The sequence below is a fragment of the Oculina patagonica genome, chromosome 2 (genome assembly GCF_052425735.1).
Source record: "Oculina patagonica isolate OP01 chromosome 2, crgOcupat, whole genome shotgun sequence".
NCBI classification, from domain to species: domain Eukaryota; kingdom Metazoa; phylum Cnidaria; class Anthozoa; order Scleractinia; family Oculinidae; genus Oculina; species Oculina patagonica.
The window spans coordinates 34,136,048-34,152,353 of NC_135759.1; the positions used below are offsets into that span (position 1 = coordinate 34,136,048).

A 16,306-nucleotide genomic window follows, 5' to 3' on the forward strand; every position below is an offset into this window, starting at 1 on the left:
GGAGCCATAAAGATCTTCCAGAGTCTCATTTTCAATGTTTTTATTTTTTGTACGACTCTTCCAAGTTTTAAATGTTTACTACCATTCTATGTACAAGAACAATGGCAAACAGAGCTACCAACAAGTACAGCAGGCGACAAATCCATGAAAAAATCATTTCGATATAAACGCTTCGTCTCCTCTAAGGAAACTACTGTAGGAACAAATTTGTTATTTGTACACTGACAAGATGTGAATGTACGGCAAATCCCCTGCATCCTGTGCAATACGTTTTCTTTGCACTTCTCACATTACGCTATTTTACACAAACGTTCTGGGACCGAAACCAATCGATCACTATGATCACTTTCTTCCTTCTATAATAGCCACGCCATAGACTGTCCCATGAGCCTTCGGTTTATTTCTTGAAGAGCGTTGGAAAATCGCGCGGCTTGCTCTTCAGGGGACTGAAACAGAGTGACTGTCTGGTTTCCATGGTGATCTTCCTGTTTAGCTGTTGCATTTCCTCTCTCTCTTTTTCCTTTGCTTCTTCGTGGTTTTCTGGAAGAGGGTTGGGTTGGACGGCTCCTTTTAGGTTTTAAAACAACCTATGACAAAAAAAAACACAATTAAAAAAAGTCCTTTTGAGAAGCTTCCCGAGGAGAGGGCCTTTCTAGACTGCTGCGCAGACCTAACCTTTGCAGGTCACGCAATATATTCCTCCCCATGAGAATTACTTGTGTGACGAGTCAAAAGGACACCTTTGTACTTGTACGGTTGTTAAGGATTGGTACTCAACGATTGCCAGCTCTGCCGAATCTAAGAGAGAACTTACAAATGCTGTTTCTTTGCTTTCACATCTGACATGCTATTCACAGTGACATCATATATATACACATACACAAATACATATACAGCGCCGCTAGAGTCAACAGGCCACACACCCGAAAGCGATAGTGTGACAAATGTTCTTTCACACCATCTTAACTTAAAAATCGCGTTACCTGCTTCTCGCGGTCGTCATCGTTGGAGTCTGTGTCACTTTGGGTTTTGTTCTCATCTTGAGCGAGTTTTAATCGTTTGGCTTCCAGTCTCGTGTACAGATTGGCGCGATATTCTAAGAAAAAAGGAGGTGTTATTTCACAAAACAGAGGGGTATCTCTCCTATCTGTTGTTCAGTCGATGCGCCGAAAGAAAAGATGAGCACCCTATTGTACTAGCTATCAATATCCCTGCGCGCGCGTGGTGAATCAAGTTTTGGTTTTCGCAACTACGGACGGTTGTTTTACACAAAGCAATGTGTCATAAAAGTTTTGCCGCAACAAAATTGCAAGGAGGAGACAAAATGCAACTTGGAGGAGACGCTACTTTGTGTAACAGCTCCTGTATTTAAGCATCAACCTACTCGCATATATAGTGACGCATAGACTGCAAAACACTCTCTTTTTCCTCTTGTTTTTCTTTCAAAGTGTCGATGCGTGACGCGCGCGAAGGGTTCAAACACCGATAAGTTTGCGCGCGCGAGCCTCGCGAGCTCACAGGGCGTTTTCCCCTTATCCTGTCCGGGAACCGTGTTTCGCCCAATGAGCTCCCACTAGTACTGTTTTGCAGTCTCGGACGACAAGTGTGCACTACTCGTTTGTGAAATCAGCCGCCTCACGTCTGAGCGTGTCATTTTAAACGCCCTGTATTACCATGCAACTGTTTTTGGACACTTGGTTTTATTGTAAACATCTTGTATATCATGTCTCACTTTTGGTCCCTTTTGGCCTTACCGTAAGACAGTAGTCATTCAACCAGTTACTCTCAAAATCTTTACCCTGGTTCTATAGGTTTTCTTTTTTCTCTTTTCTCAATTAGTTGAGTCGCAAAGTGGCAATAGTGAGTTGCGGCAACAAAAGAAAGAAAAAAGAAAACCTCTGCGGCTAGGGTACAATGGAAATAAAGTTTCTGGAGACAAAGTTTTGAGACAAAATTGCATTGGTGGACCTTTTCTATGATATGCGTTCATTGCAGTTTCGACGGGTTGCGCCGAAAGGCACAGTATCTGGCTTGTTACAGGACACTACCTGAGAATCTCTTGCCCCCAATTTGTCGAATATCTTCAAACACGTGGCCACAGGTACAAATCTGCAAAGTTCCTAAAATCTAATGGCAAACAGAAAGAGCATGTGAGTAAACACTGGCGTATGAGTTGTCTGTCGTTGCTACAGATGGTTCACTGACACAGATCAGTTGAGAACACTGAACTCCATACTATCTCCCGCATTGCCAAGTAAGCCCTCAAGCAAGTCACAAATCAACTTGATTTCTGAAGGCAACCGCAGTGACAGAAATAAACGGCAAACACCACCGTCCTGGTGACAATAAACAATAAATTTCCACTTTTTAATACAACTGCAAGGGGCAAATTATTTGATTGCAAAAAAAAAAAAAATGAATTGATCACCCGCACGAATAAGAATATTGAAATTCACTTCAAAGAAACGCGTGCATGTGCCTTACCCCAAGTCAGTGTTGTTTTAGGGCAATTCAAATTTTATTTTTAGAAATTAAAGAATGGTTCAGTGATTTAAGTCGCCTCTACGCTGTGAAGTTTAAAATCCCTGATTATCTCAAACAGGCAAACAAGTTCTGATCTGAGCAACGTGCAACAATGAGCACGGCAGTTATATAATAATGGCGGACAATGCTTTTGTATTGTGTTTACAACCTGAACCACTTGGCGAAAACATCACAAAATAACAAATCTCGCTTGTACCGGGCCGAAATTAGGATTTCTACCTCCTTTATTCTCAAACCATGGCCCTTCGATTCACTCTCGATTTCCAACCGCAGACCGTGATACGTATACCGACCCGGCGACTCGGTGGGCAAAGAACGACTCGTGACTATTACGTACCATGCAAGCGACGACATGAATATCACTTCGTAGAAGAAGAAACGAATAATTTTCAGGCTTCTTTCAAAATCATTCTCCTTGTTACTCACCGTGGTGTTGCAAGCAAGGCACTGTCTGAGAACCATAATGACAGCTTACGTAGTTTTAAACGCCGGCTAGTGTGTCAGTGTGCCTGGTTCAGATCCAAAAGGAAGGATGTTGTCAATGCAACCTTAGTTGTATCACTTGAATTAGATGTCACGTGGACGTCACACAACGCTTGTCTTAGTCACGTTCAGCACACAGCTGAAGGCCGCGCTCATGAGCGGATACGAGAAACCTGTTTATCTCTTACTTCAGTCAACAAAATGTTATTGGTTGAAATCTGTTAGTCGACGTCCTGTGATTTAAATCATTAACATCAACAGCTTGATTTTTTTAATGGGCCATTTGTAATTCAGGCCCTCCCGCGACAGTCGACTTCTAGATTCTGTACTCCCAGTCTGCCTGCTGGCATCGCTCAGAGCGAACAAAACATTTTCAAATGCCCCCCCCCCCCCCGGGCAAATGACACTCGAAGAGGTTGAACTCGTTAAAAGTTTTTGGATAGCGGCCATTTAAAATCAGGAGCCAAAGAAATAGATTATGAATGCTAAAATGCCATTTGACAGCGGGTGGACTGGGGTGGGGTGGGAGAAATCATACGCCGATTTGAGACTTAACCAACTCAAAACATCAATGAAACCTTTTGGCTTAGAAAAATACAAATAGAAGTGTACAGCTGGTTTACTATATGCACATCTTCCCTTTACAAAGTAGATTCTAAGTGAGAACTTTGAAGATTTGAAAAACATCATCAAGAAACTATATCAACATGGTGTTTAATAGTGATCCTTATTATAGGCTTTCAAGTATAACTCGAGGCATTTATAACAACGCGAACAATCTCGTCTGGGTGCAGTCTGACAGTTGTATTTCGATAACTCAGTAATGAACGTAAGAAAGGTAAGTAGAGGAAATTCTAATGATGTCACTTTCACGCCCTTGGTCAAGAGCTCGTTTCTTATTTGAAAGCTTTGTTCTAAGAGCAGGTGCAAACACGTATCAGACAACTAGATTTACGATCGCAGAAGATTGTGTAGTTTTAAAATGAACTGAAAGCTAGCTTTTCACCGAAAAATCAGAATACCCAACAATGTAACTTTTGAGAAATAATCCCATTTGATGCATTTAACAGTAATACACAAGAAAGGGAGTGCTCACCATTTTAAGGGTTTCCCGGGGGGGTAATTTTTTTCTCCGGGGTAAAAAAAAGGAATCTACACTCGAAAATTGTAATTGTTAATGTTAATCAGGCAAATTTTTTACGTGGCGAAGGAAAATATCCTTTTTTGGTGGTTTTAAAATGGCTAATGTTACCGTCTTATTCCAACAAAACCTCGCCCAACACGAGCAGTATGTATGGATTCTGAATGTCGCAACCGTGCACATATTTGGCAGCATTTCAGTTTCCAGATGAGGTCACACAATATAATGCTAATTTTAAATGTGACGACACAAGCCGTTTCTTGCATATTCATGTAAAAAAGATATTCAAAACAAACTGGAGCACTGACAGTGCATAATGCGTTGTTTAGGGAATGCAAAGATCGTAGAGGCAAAAAACTATCCGAGAAATGGTTCAGCAACAGTGTTTAGCCTGCAATAACTTGGTGAGTGATTACTGGTTTGATTTTGTAAAATACACATCGTTTATGTGAATTTTTGCTCTCTGTTTTACTCTCTGTTTTCAAGTCACTGTATGTTGCTTTTCCTGAGTCACACAAACATTACACAGCATCATTTCCATAAAAAAAACACTCCGCGTTTTTATGGGTATATTGAAGGTACTTTCTATATTGAAACATACGACACGGTCAATGTATACACTCCAAGCGTATCAGTTTACGTAAGGGATGTTTACAGACGCGAGGACAAAACTGCTATTATGTAAAACGGATTTTCTGTTCGAATTTCGAATTCTCTTCTATTTCGTCTAGAGCCACAACGAGCTGCAAACCAGATTACGTTAGTTTTCTATGCGGGTAGCTATTGTCAAGTCATGACTCCGGCCTGCCTGTAGCCCTGCTGAATCAGCTTGTTTTGGAAATCTACAAACTCAGCAATACGACGTTTCCAGCAGACATACAATTTGAATAGCGGTAATGATCCAATAAAAAGATCCCGTCCTTTCAAGTTAAGTCAAACTTTCTTTTCATTGCAATATCTTGGCCACGGACAAGAGACTATTAACTTAATTGTTGCCGGTGCTAGGCTGTAAAGTAGGGTTTGAAAATTGAAGGACCCTTGTATGTCACGTTATATTTACGCCAACTTTTGCGAAGAAAAAAATTAAAAATCGATGGAGAACTCAAAATAATAGTTTTCTAAGGGGCTGATAGACCACAAAGATGCAAAGATAGTAAGGTTTGGGAGGACTAGCTAAGATGGATAACGAACGACGGACGACTTCAAATTACGAGTTTTTCAAGAAGCGCCGTACGAACGTGACGTAGCTTTTTATAACGCGTGAATATTTTTTACCAGATGACTGATTTGTCAAGAGCATGTGTTTGTGGTCACGTATTTGAAGAAGCAAGTCGTTTCATTGGTGGAAAAAGATTCTCAGGTAAAGATATGTCGTACTAATCTGACTGAAGCCCGAGCTGTACTCCAATCCCTCAAAACTGGTTCAAGATATTCAACTTTAGAAGAAAGCAAGGTTTAGCCAGTTTAGCCTGCGTAGCTGTAGTGGAGTTTCTGACGAGAGCGGTGAAGCCTCGAGGAGAATAGGGAACAGTCAAATTTCCCCTCGCGGGTAACATGCGTAAGCCGGGACTCTGCCGCCGAAACAAAGTACTATAGTCTGGTTGTTTGGAAGTGGAGGAACGGTAACCCGGCGTAAAGTTAATGGAGGATTTTTTTGTTGTTGTTCAAAACTATAGTCTGCGTTCGAGCCTAATGGCCCGTCAGGTCGGAGCTTATCCCGGTTTTCGATAGCATTAAGTGAATATGAGTATTTCTACTCCCCCCCCCCCCCCCCTGGATGGGAGTATGTAACCACCCATCGTAGGGCGGTTACCGCCAGCAGTAAGCAGGAAATTCGCAAACTTATACACCTTGGTGGAGAGAGACACTATCACGGTGTCTTTACCAAGAGCTTAAACTTAAAAAATACAATTTTGCATTTTTCACAGTTACAGAAGGTTAGAATGAAAACAGAAATGATTATTTATCCCTGCTTTGAAACATCGGGCCTTGAATGCCTACATTTATATATATTACAAGAAACAACAATCAGTTCACAAACGATGTTTTCTGAGCTGAACGGTTGACACGACAACATATTAACCACCTTCCCATGATGCAAACATACAAATTTCTCCTTACCGTCTTCAGTCTTGATAACGCCTCTGTTGGAGAATTTGATGATGAATTCAATAATTTTTTTCTTATAAAGTCGCACTATTTGTCTAAGCTCTGCATATTGATTTTATATTTAAAACAGAATACCGCGCCAAACTGTATTCTCGTCTGGAAACTAACAGGATGAGGAGAAAAGCTCAAGAAAACAAACCACAGACCAACGGTCTTCCTCAGCCAGTCAGTAACCCTCAGGTAACAGTCGAGTTTGCTAATGGAGGCGCGCCCCGGGGCGCGCTGGTTTCCTGTAGGTTGGGGCTTCGAACTGATGATTTGGAAGATCGCCAGTTCGAGTATAGACTGTCTTATTAGTTCAAACCCAGTCAGTCAATGGCTAATTGCTGCGCTGACCGAAGCATTAAAAAAGGCTTTGGGCCCTGGCGAAAACGTATCTGTTGGTTTAAAATGGCACCGATGAAAAACCTTAAAACAGTCTCGGAGTCTAACCTTAAAATTTCTGCTATATCTCTAGAACCGGATTGCAACAAACAGCCCAGCGCTGAGTTCAAAACCAAACAGACGATCCTCAGAGCGAAACATTTCCGACAAAAGAAAAAGAAGAAAACGATATTCTAGAAATTGCAGACAAATCTGTCTTCTGCGCTGAAGCAGCAACCAAGCAAAGGAAATATTGTATCACCAGAGCTGTTGAGTAGACTGCCAAGCGCTCTCAAGGAAATAAACCGAAGAATTTTCGTACAAAACAGTATGTGGCTGGCGTTACAGAAGGAGTAGAAAAGAAAACAGTTTGAGAGCAATCCTGTCACCTGTTACGGATGGCTGAACGGCTACATATACGGCTCAAACTGAAGTTGCTAAAAATTGTTTTAGCAGCTTGCAATATACACCGGAAACAAGGAAGCCGTTCCCAGAGAACAGGAAGAGGCTAAGATTGAGCTGAGCGGAAGTAAAAGTGCACATCATAGTTAACCCCTGGGCTATGTAAATGAAGACTGCATAAAAATGATAGTAATGCATGCCGCTTATGGTAAAATGTGAAAAAAATTGACAGAGGAAAGAAAAGAATGTTTGTTTTGTCTAGCTACTTGAAAAAATAAATAAAGGTTTCGTGGGCGATATTAAGACTATGTTGCAATTTAATTAGCAACTGATCTAGGGAGCCCAAATGCGTTTTGTGTCTGAATCAACTGAAACAGAGCTAAGAGAAGCATTTCACATGAAAATGAGTTTCCAGATCTGCATGAAAATGAACAAAAAAATCATCTTTTCAGATCAGAAACGTTTTGCGTAGGCCACTTGTAGTCTATTCTAACGTTAGCTAATTAGTCCATCGCCTACGCACATCCGGGATCCTTCCTCTGCTCAGCGCGCTCATAGCACTGGAGATATTGATGATATCATAAATCATCACAAACCACCTGTTACGTCACAATCATGTGATAACGGCGAGTAGCTCTCTAAAAAGCTGATTAATACGTGAATCAGCAGGAAATAACTTGCAACCATTTCACTGCCCGATTTCATCTTGACGTACAGCTTGAAGTTCAACGATGCTTTTTGAGCGGTGTATCGCATGCAACTTGTTGGTAAGTTTATATAAATTGAGTATTTTTTAGATGAAATGAACTCTTTAAAACTATATGTACTGAAATGACTTACTAGTGAATCTAAGGTATTGGTCATAATTCATCTGAACGTTTTGAATTATAATCTCAGACATTTCTATTTCAGTGATCGATTCTGCTTTAATAGTGGAAAGATTGCTTATAATGATTAATCAGATTTAATGAGCCGTTACTCAGTCTTTCGTACAAAGCTGCTTTTCAATTTTGTCTGTTTTAAGGTCCGAGAAAAATTGCTTAGTTTTACTTTAATTTGTTGATGAGACGTTGATTTTACAGAAAATACTCTGGCTACTGTTTAAAAGACGAAATTACTTTTGTCTACACCTTATGTTTTCAAACTGTCTGCCATGGTTGTCGGCAAGCTTATATTTATAATACACTGATATTTTTAGTGTATCACAAAGGCGCAAGCATTCCTCGGCTCTCGTTACGCCCTGTTAACTGATCACGCCTTCTTTTGTCTGATAACCAAACCTTCAATTCGTGATGGATTAAATTCCAAGTATACGAACAGGCCCATTCTGTGGTTATAATAAACACTCCAAAAAGTACCGCAAGTTATCGAGAAAACCAAAACAACGAAGCAACAAGTAACAATAGGCCTAATAAATAACGGGGCCAGCCTACTCCATTTAGTGGTTTAGGTGGGAACAAGACCTATCGTGTGCTAAATAGCCGGAAACAAATAGGATACGGTATTTGCCTTTAAAAATAGATTGAGAAATATTACCAAGTGTTACTCCTTTATCAGAGCAAATCATGAATAGCCTTTTCATGCCCTTGCTCATTGATGTATTTTTATCTTTTGATGTATTTTTATCTTTTTATCCTTGTGCGTTTTTATAGATATTTTATTGTTATCACTTGATCCATTGATTTAAACTAATTATACAGTATGGGGTAAGGAGAGGGGGATGGTGTTAGTTTTGTTCTTGTTTTTCATTCTAGTTTTAATGGGTGGGATAATTTTTTTATATTTTTAATAGCATATACTTAAGTGTATTTTAATTTTAGTCCTACGTTTTATACATGAGCCTCTGGCTCGGACATTGAGGGAGACCTCGTCCCACGTATGGACAATAAAATTGTATTGTCATTGTCATTTTCATTGTCATTGCTCTGCGAAAGTGCGAGAAACACCTCTGAATGACATTCAGATTATTGCAACATTGAAACGCCCAAATCAGTTTGAAATTTTGAAATGTGTAACAACTTATCAGAAAAACGGACAGATTAGGAGGGATTAAGATGGATTACGAAAAAGCGCAAATTAATTTTTTTACCTTTTAGGTTTAAAATCAGAGCAAATTATATGGAATCCAATTTTTTTTGCGGCTTTATCTGTTGTAATTTTCATAGAGGTACATATTTTGACTTTACCGTTTTTGCGATGCTTTGCAGTTTACTATCGGTTTAGAAACTGATTTTCCTCAGTAGTGAGCACATATGTAACTTAGCGAATTTCTTATTAGAAAGGTTAAAAAGGAAAAACAAATTAAAAGTATTGAAAAATCCTCGCATAAAGATCACAAGAGAAACAAATCGACGCTTAAAAAGTTTGTTTTTATTTTGCAACAATATCTTTAACATCACCTGTAAGATAACGGTATTACCAAGACTGTAGCTTTAAACTTGGTTTAAGCCCTTAAACGTATATTGTAAACTAAGGTATAATTTTGGAGAGTAGAAATTCATACGATAACTAACTTAAGCTATTTGCCACCAAAAATATTTCTATGTTCGCTTCCCTGCGGTTCTATTAAATTGGTTGTCGCAAAATAGTGACCGGTACTCTAAATAGACTGGTTTTTAAACTGGTCCGTCATCTGTCAGCGAAAGCCGAGCTTTTTACCATGAAGTATCGATAGTACCGGAGGCCTTCCAAAAACAGCCAAACCTGGGTAACGCTGATGTGGCGGGGTTGAGCCGTGCCTGTTTACTGCTCAACAGCTAACAGACACCTCCGCACCTGTCCTTTTTCTAATCAATTCAAATTGAGGGATGACGTCACTGAGTACTGAGGTAAACTGGCTTGTGGCTTATTATCAAGCCGTGTGAAGTGAATCAGTGAGTCGCTGAGACCTAGAAGTTCTTTGCCAGCGATTCAGTAACCAACCGACAATGGTCCTTCAACAGTGTTTGGCCTGTAACTCAGTGGTAAGGGAAATTCAAACTCTTAAGAGCTTGTTTTGCTCGAATCCTCTTTTACCAGCTGTCTTGACCTAGACGGAATATTCAAATTTGCCTTAGTTTCATAATTTTCGTATTGTCTTCCCAACGTGACAATTCTGTTTCGTCAGTTCAGTCCGCACGGAACAAGGCTCTACTGTCTCGTGAAGTCTTCTTTTTAGTTTTCTGTAAGGGGATTTCTTTACCAGATTAATTTTATTTCAAACAATTTTGAACATAAGCATTTCATGTAGTTACGAGTAAGGCTGGTGGAAAGATCTAGACGGTCCGCCCTTCCTGGTGCCGACAAACACGCGCGCGTGTTACAGTGTATGGGGGCTACTGAAGTCACATTATTTTAGATGATTCTCTCACTTACAAAATACTCTTTATAGAATTAAACCTTGGAACTGAGGCGTTCGAAATAGTAACAAAGAGCAAGAAATCGTGCGGAGACGTACAGAAGTGATAGTTACAATTTAGCAACGGATTAAGACGGCGCGATTCTGAGTTTCATGTGATGTAAAATGAAAGCAGCTAAAAAGAATAAAAACGCGCTGATTAATTAAGCTTGGAGCTCAGTGAAAGAGGCTTGTAAAACCTTTATATTCCTTTAATATTAACTGAATTCGCCAAACTCTTATGTGCATTTAAGATGAAGCTAAGGGTCAGTTGACAAATGATTGAGCGACTTGTCTCGCAAACGTTTTTCTAAATGATTGATATCTGTTTCAACGATGTCGTTTTCCCTCTTAGAAGACTGACTCGTGTACGTCATGTGTATGTGGACACGTGTTTGAGAACTCGAAGCAGATTGGCGGAAAGAGGTTTTCAGGTAAGAACAAAACCCTTTAAAGCTTCACGACTCCAAAATTGTATTTTTCGAAATCTAGAGAAACTTGTAACACTACATGAAATTATTCGCCGAAAAGTTACCCTAGAGACCTCTAAAGGTTAGAACCACCTTGAACAGCATGATAAACAGCACCACGTGAAAACTGGTCAAACGCTACCGTTTCGTCCAGAGTCTTGAAAGTTAAACGGCGTTGTTTAACATAATAGACACTGCCACATGGGAGTACCTACTGCTCAGCTGTAGCTGTCATTTGAATGGTCACACTCACGCGCACTAGATGTCACAAATTTTATGGGTAGTGCTATATCAACAGAAATGGGGGTAAAAGGGTGAAATCTTTTGAGCTGAATGTACAATGGCTTAAGTAATAGCTTTCATTTCACATCATAATCAAGCCATATTGTTCAGAAATATATCTGAGAAGCTTCTTTTCAGTGTGTTTTCTCTTAAGATCTTCACGGCTAAAGCTCATGTTTTATGACACGAAATTACATCTTAAGTTTATCTGGGGTCTTTATCAAGCTGAACCAGGGACTGGTAGTAGCTTTTATTATTGGGCCTTCGTGCTATACATAAATAACATTTTCATTTTATTATATTTTTTTTTCAGAATATCGAGCGGAACTATATCATCGTTTGGAAAACAGAAGAATGAAGAGACTTACCCGGGAAAACAGAAAAGCACAAAGCGACAAACAGTCAAAACCACTAAAAGAACGCATGGTACTTAGAATTGGAAAATGTTTAATAAATTCAGTTGTGAGCAATAATTGTACGCTAAACCTAAGGAAGTTCATGAATAAATCTCTTATGGATAATGCGTAACCATCAGTTATGGGACGTATCCCATAAAGGAACACGTAGACGCGAAAATTAAGCGGTGCCGATGCTTATGGGCTTGTTTCACTGTGATCAGCACTTATATATGTTTTTATATTTTGTAATTTCATGTCCTAGACCAACACGACAGATGAAACTGGAGTCATCCGCTCATCCTTTAAACCTAAGGCTTACACATCTGCGGGATCAAAAACATTCAACCGGCGACGAATAAAATCCAAAACACTTTCACGCCCAATTATAGACTCTGTACCAAACCAATCTCAAGCCCAGAGTCCGCCGGCGGCTCCACGGTCAGCGACAACAAGCAAAACTACTGTGCCACCTGAACTAGTGTCCAGACTTCCAAGTGCTCTGCAAGAAATCAACCGAAGACTGACAGGACAGAACCTGATGTGGTGGACTATGCACTGGTTACAATAAAATTGTGACATTTAAAAGCAGGAACCTTAGTAAATTATGAATATTTAGTATTTTAACGTGGTTCCGAAGCTGACTAGCTCATAGAGCGTCGAATCGTCAGTCATCAAGAAGAACTTCTTATTGATGCTCCTGGGTTTAGACCTTTAGCAATGTTATGCTGTGTATTTTTGACTAGAGAGAAGGGAGGGTAAAGGTCAACAAAAAGTGTATAAAATTGTAGTGTGTTGGGGGAGCGGAGATGGCGCAGTGGTGAGAGCACCGCCCCCACCAATGTGGCCCGGGCGATTCCCGGACCCGGCGTCTATGTGGGTTGAGTTTGTTGTTGGTTCTCGTCCTCGCTCCGAGGGTTTTCTCCGGGTTCTCCGGTTTTCCCCCTCCGCAAAAATCAACACTTCCAAATTCCAATTCGATCTGTATCAGTCCTACGTCTTATACATGAGCCCTGAGTCGGCGTATGGACTTTAAAATTGTATTTACATTTTACATTTACATTTACATGACAATCATCTTTTTAACTGGTGAGAAGAGAGAATGGGTTGGCTTTGGAAATCGACAAACAGTTGTGTATTTTTTTTCGTCAAAATGCCAAGCATTTTAATTTCCTTTACTTTTGATTAATGGGTTAATCAACCTGTAACCGAAGTAAAAAAATCTTTAAATATTTATATATCTTACTTTTATTGTATTTGGTGAAATGTAAATAAATTCTTGTTTTCCAACAAAACATATCAAACACCAGGGGAAACCACAAGAAACGCACACAAACTGACCGTGTCAGGTGTCCATGTGTCGTAATACCGTGACAATAGAAAGTGTTTAGGTGTTACCAGGTGCATATGCTCCTGGTGTTACCGACGAGTCCCAAGGTATAAAATACAACAAAGAGAGAAATTTGCTTTACCACTGTCTCGCCTGATGTGTTCATTGTTGTCCGGTGGCTTTACTATCCTAAAGTAGCTAATGCCCTAAGATTTGCGTTTTACAAGCCACAAAAACAAATATGAACATAGGCTCACGTGGGTCTCGGCCGTGTTAAAAAAATATCAGTCTGTCACTGCATTGCAAGCGAGCTGGCTCTTTCCGAATTTCTCCAGCTCGGAGAAAGTCGGTCGAAGTTCGGGTTTTCCTGCCCTACGCCCTTCTCCCGGCTCCGAAGCAGTTCATTCCGAACTAGTCACTTCTACTAAGTAAACTGTCGTGTCAGTCTATACGCAGTGTTTGCAATTTTAAAAAATTTCATTGGAGCCTGAAAACATCATTGATAACTATTTTAAATGTTAGGAGAAAAACAGCTCAATCTTGGAAAAGATAGAAGAAAAGAATCGAAAAAGTCAGTAACGTTTATTGGCAATACTTTATTCATCAATCTTGTAACTTGTGATAGCATTGAGCCCAGCAGGTATTTTCACGTTTTCTGTTCTTCTGCGAGAAGCAGTTGAGACTTCTTAGTCCATCAGCTAGTGGGGTTGTATGGCTCACTTAAGGGGAACAAAGGAAACTTGTCTAATATTACTCTTTGACTATTAAGCATCATAAAAATGTGTGATAGTAAGGATAAAACGGTAGCTTTCACTGTGTAAATCGACTTTGAAATTTGCTCTCATATCCTTCTTTTGGCCGCCATCTTGGATTTTAAAACAAAAATCCTTAATTTTTTTTATTCGTTCTTAAATACTTACTGATTTTTTGCTTAGATATATATTTGAGAGGTACTACATATTCGGGACATTATTTTAGCATTGTTTACGGTAATAAAAGCAAAAAACGCAATAAATGAGGTCGCAATGTCCGCCATTTTGTTTTCAGCTCGTTTTCCTTTTGCTCCTCAATCATCTAAAATAACAAAATTACCATAAAGGCGTTCCATCGCAGTGCTACGTTTTTTCAAGTATACCACACCATTAATCAGTATACCTCAAATCAGATTACATAGCTACGTCCACGCATAAGGTTAGAATAGGGCTCAGTTAAGAGATTGTTGAGTACAGAACAGACAGAATCGCCACACTCGTATAAAGTCCTCCTTCACTGCTGCTATGCTTCTGTCAACTCTTCTGGAGCGGTGAAGGAATTACCGGAAGAGAATCAAAAGCTCTTCTCTAGATTGTGGCTTGAAAATTTCCTCTTGTAACATTGAGTTCGGTTAGTGGAGATGCCTCGCGTGGTGGGAGAACCTCTGGCTTTACTTTCCCCGGCGCCGTTCACTTTTTTCTGGCTTCACTTTCCCTGGCGCCGTGAATCTCCTAGCACAGCACATCCACACTCTGACACGTCTTCTCGTACAGCTGATACACTTATGCTTTCGTATCTTTAATGATCACCTCGGATACTGCAACTCCTCCCCGCTAATTGCCATAGCTCGGACGTACGTTTCGTACGTTGGCAAAGCTCCACTTTTCTGGTCTTCGCACCTCTTCCCTCTTTTTTAAAGTACTTTGCATGTCCGTGGGACGATATGTTTGAAATAAAGGGCTGGGTTGGAAAATGACGATTGTTTTTTAGGGGGATTTATTCAAGACACTTGAATGGCAATGGTATTTTATCTACGCGTTCTCTTTTCTTCGTGAAATAATTTTTAAATCTGCACTTTTTGCTTTATTTTGTGGTACAAACAGTCATATTGTGAACAATTATCAGCCGTGGCGACGTCACATATGACATCACGTTGTTGTTTTTGAAACACTCGAATGAACGAAATCATGTTGTTAGTTCCAATAAGTTTTAAATTTGCGTTTGAAAGCGATTCGTTTACGTTAAAAGAATGCAGGCAGCTTTGTAGCTTTTTCACCCCAAAAATCCAAGATGGCGGCCAAATTAAGAAGCGTATAGGGGAGCCAATTTAAAATTCGATTTATAAGTGAAAGCTACCGTTCCAACCTTGCTATCATACATTTTTGTGATGCTCAATAGGCAAGGATTAAGATAAGACATGTTTCGTTTGTTCCCCGAAAGTGAGCCATGAACTCAAATTTTATGATCTCAGCTGATGGACTATCTACCTCTCATTCCAGTTTCAAGGCTCATTGTATGACTAGAGCCTTTTTGAACACGTGGGTTTTTATACTTCGCGTGGATTGGTGCAATGTTTTGGGTTTGAGGAGACAAAATTCACAAAAAAATGCTATTTACTAAAGACTGATATTTTACATAATTACAGAGAAAAATTTGATATTTGCTATTCCCCCAAAAAATAAGTAACTTAAAACTAACCGAACGAAAACCAACCACTAGCACTGTGATCAAATAATTAGTGAATTTTTTGAAGATGCAGTCATGGCAGAAAACTTTGCTCTTTGAATATCAACCCGGCTATTTCATCATCACCTCTGTCACACGAATGGAAATTTATTGTTCTTCCGGTGAATCCAAAGTACAATGATTTAACTCATTGAAGTCTGCATGTAAGTAGTGGAATAAATTCTTGAAAAGGTTTTTGTGTTACTGAGTCTCTTTTGCAGACAAAAATATCCTGCCATTTAGAGAAGTCTTAATTTTAAGTTACGGCGAAAGGTTGCCTGTTTAATCTCTGCCATATTCTAAGAACGTTGCGTATGAGATGATAGATGATATAGTCAACTAGGACTGTACTAACCAGGAAATGACTTCAAAGAGCTATTTTTATTTGAATAAAATGCTGTTTGTGCGTAGTATTTTAAGATAAAACTGAGCCAAAGCGTATTATTAAATACATAATCATTAACGAAAATAAAACCACAGCGGCAGGCGCCCCTGAATGGGCCGGCGAATTGGGGAACTACTGACCGTCAAAAACCGTTAGACGTTCCTGTTGAGCAAAATATCGCTTCAGTACAAAAGCAGTTCATTATGTGTCTTTACGTTTAAGTAGTTCTAGCAAATCTATAGATTCGGTAGAAATTACTGAAAACTAATACTATTTTTAATAGTACTCGGAGCACTCTCGCCCACTGTTCACTGTTGGCCATGATTGCATGCAGCATCAGTTTCCTTAGAAACATTTCTAAATACAAACTGAGACATGGAAAAAATAAACGATAACTGAATGACATATAACTAGGCAGAAAACGCACTCAATGCATTTTCGATCTAGATCGGTGATAAGGGAAAACCTTAAAGGAAAGCGATAGCTAT

At 39.6% G+C, this 16,306-nt stretch overlaps 2 protein-coding genes and 1 pseudogene across 7 annotated transcripts; 2 read left to right on the top strand and 1 right to left on the bottom strand.

The window, feature by feature from the left end:
- Positions 1 to 23: 23 nt before the first annotated feature.
- Positions 24 to 3,100, bottom strand: LOC144644342 (uncharacterized). The gene is made up of 4 exons (XM_078503810.1): positions 2,971 to 3,100; positions 2,049 to 2,127; positions 984 to 1,096; positions 24 to 587 (listed from the first exon to the last, which is right to left on the bottom strand). The coding sequence occupies exons 1-4, from the start codon at positions 3,004 to 3,006 to the stop codon at positions 357 to 359; spliced, it is 459 nt and encodes a 152-aa protein (XP_078359936.1). The 5' UTR covers positions 3,007 to 3,100; the 3' UTR covers positions 24 to 356.
- A 1,360-nt stretch (positions 3,101 to 4,460) lies between these two features.
- Positions 4,461 to 7,399, top strand: LOC144644346 (uncharacterized; annotated as a pseudogene). Its single transcript, XR_013569097.1, has 4 exons — positions 4,461 to 4,572; positions 5,447 to 5,528; positions 6,408 to 6,517; positions 6,795 to 7,399. The product of XR_013569097.1 is annotated as an uncharacterized LOC144644346 (transcript).
- A 200-nt stretch (positions 7,400 to 7,599) lies between these two features.
- On the top strand, positions 7,600 to 12,449 carry LOC144644329 (uncharacterized). 5 transcript variants are annotated; one of them, XM_078503794.1, is made up of 4 exons: positions 7,600 to 7,869; positions 10,837 to 10,912; positions 11,544 to 11,692; positions 11,891 to 12,449. In XM_078503794.1, the coding sequence occupies exons 1-4, from the start codon at positions 7,834 to 7,836 to the stop codon at positions 12,194 to 12,196; spliced, it is 567 nt and encodes a 188-aa protein (XP_078359920.1). In that variant the 5' UTR covers positions 7,600 to 7,833; the 3' UTR covers positions 12,197 to 12,449. The 5 variants fall into 5 exon arrangements, with proteins under 5 accessions (XP_078359920.1, XP_078359918.1, XP_078359921.1 ...); XM_078503792.1 differs by having other exon boundaries at positions 7,610 to 7,869; positions 10,834 to 10,912; XM_078503795.1 differs by having other exon boundaries at positions 7,707 to 7,869; positions 10,834 to 10,912; positions 11,544 to 11,656.
- The last annotated feature ends 3,857 nt before the right edge of the window (positions 12,450 to 16,306 follow it).

Coding starts and splice junctions, on each gene's coding strand:
- LOC144644342 (XM_078503810.1), bottom strand. CDS start 3,006: ATGGTTCTCAGACAGTGCCTTGCTTGCAACACCACG. Junction 1,097..2,048: donor TGGGGGCAAGAGATTCTCAG/GTAGTGTCCTGT, acceptor CTTTTTTCTTAG/AATATCGCGCCAATCTGTAC. Junction 588..983: donor ATGACGACCGCGAGAAGCAG/GTAACGCGATTT, acceptor TTTTTGTCATAG/GTTGTTTTAAAACCTAAAAG.
- LOC144644329 (XM_078503792.1), top strand. CDS start 7,834: ATGCTTTTTGAGCGGTGTATCGCATGCAACTTGTTG. Junction 7,870..10,833: donor GTATCGCATGCAACTTGTTG/GTAAGTTTATAT, acceptor TTTCCCTCTTAG/AAGACTGACTCGTGTACGTC. Junction 11,693..11,890: donor AATGTTTAATAAATTCAGTT/GTGAGCAATAAT, acceptor TTCATGTCCTAG/ACCAACACGACAGATGAAAC.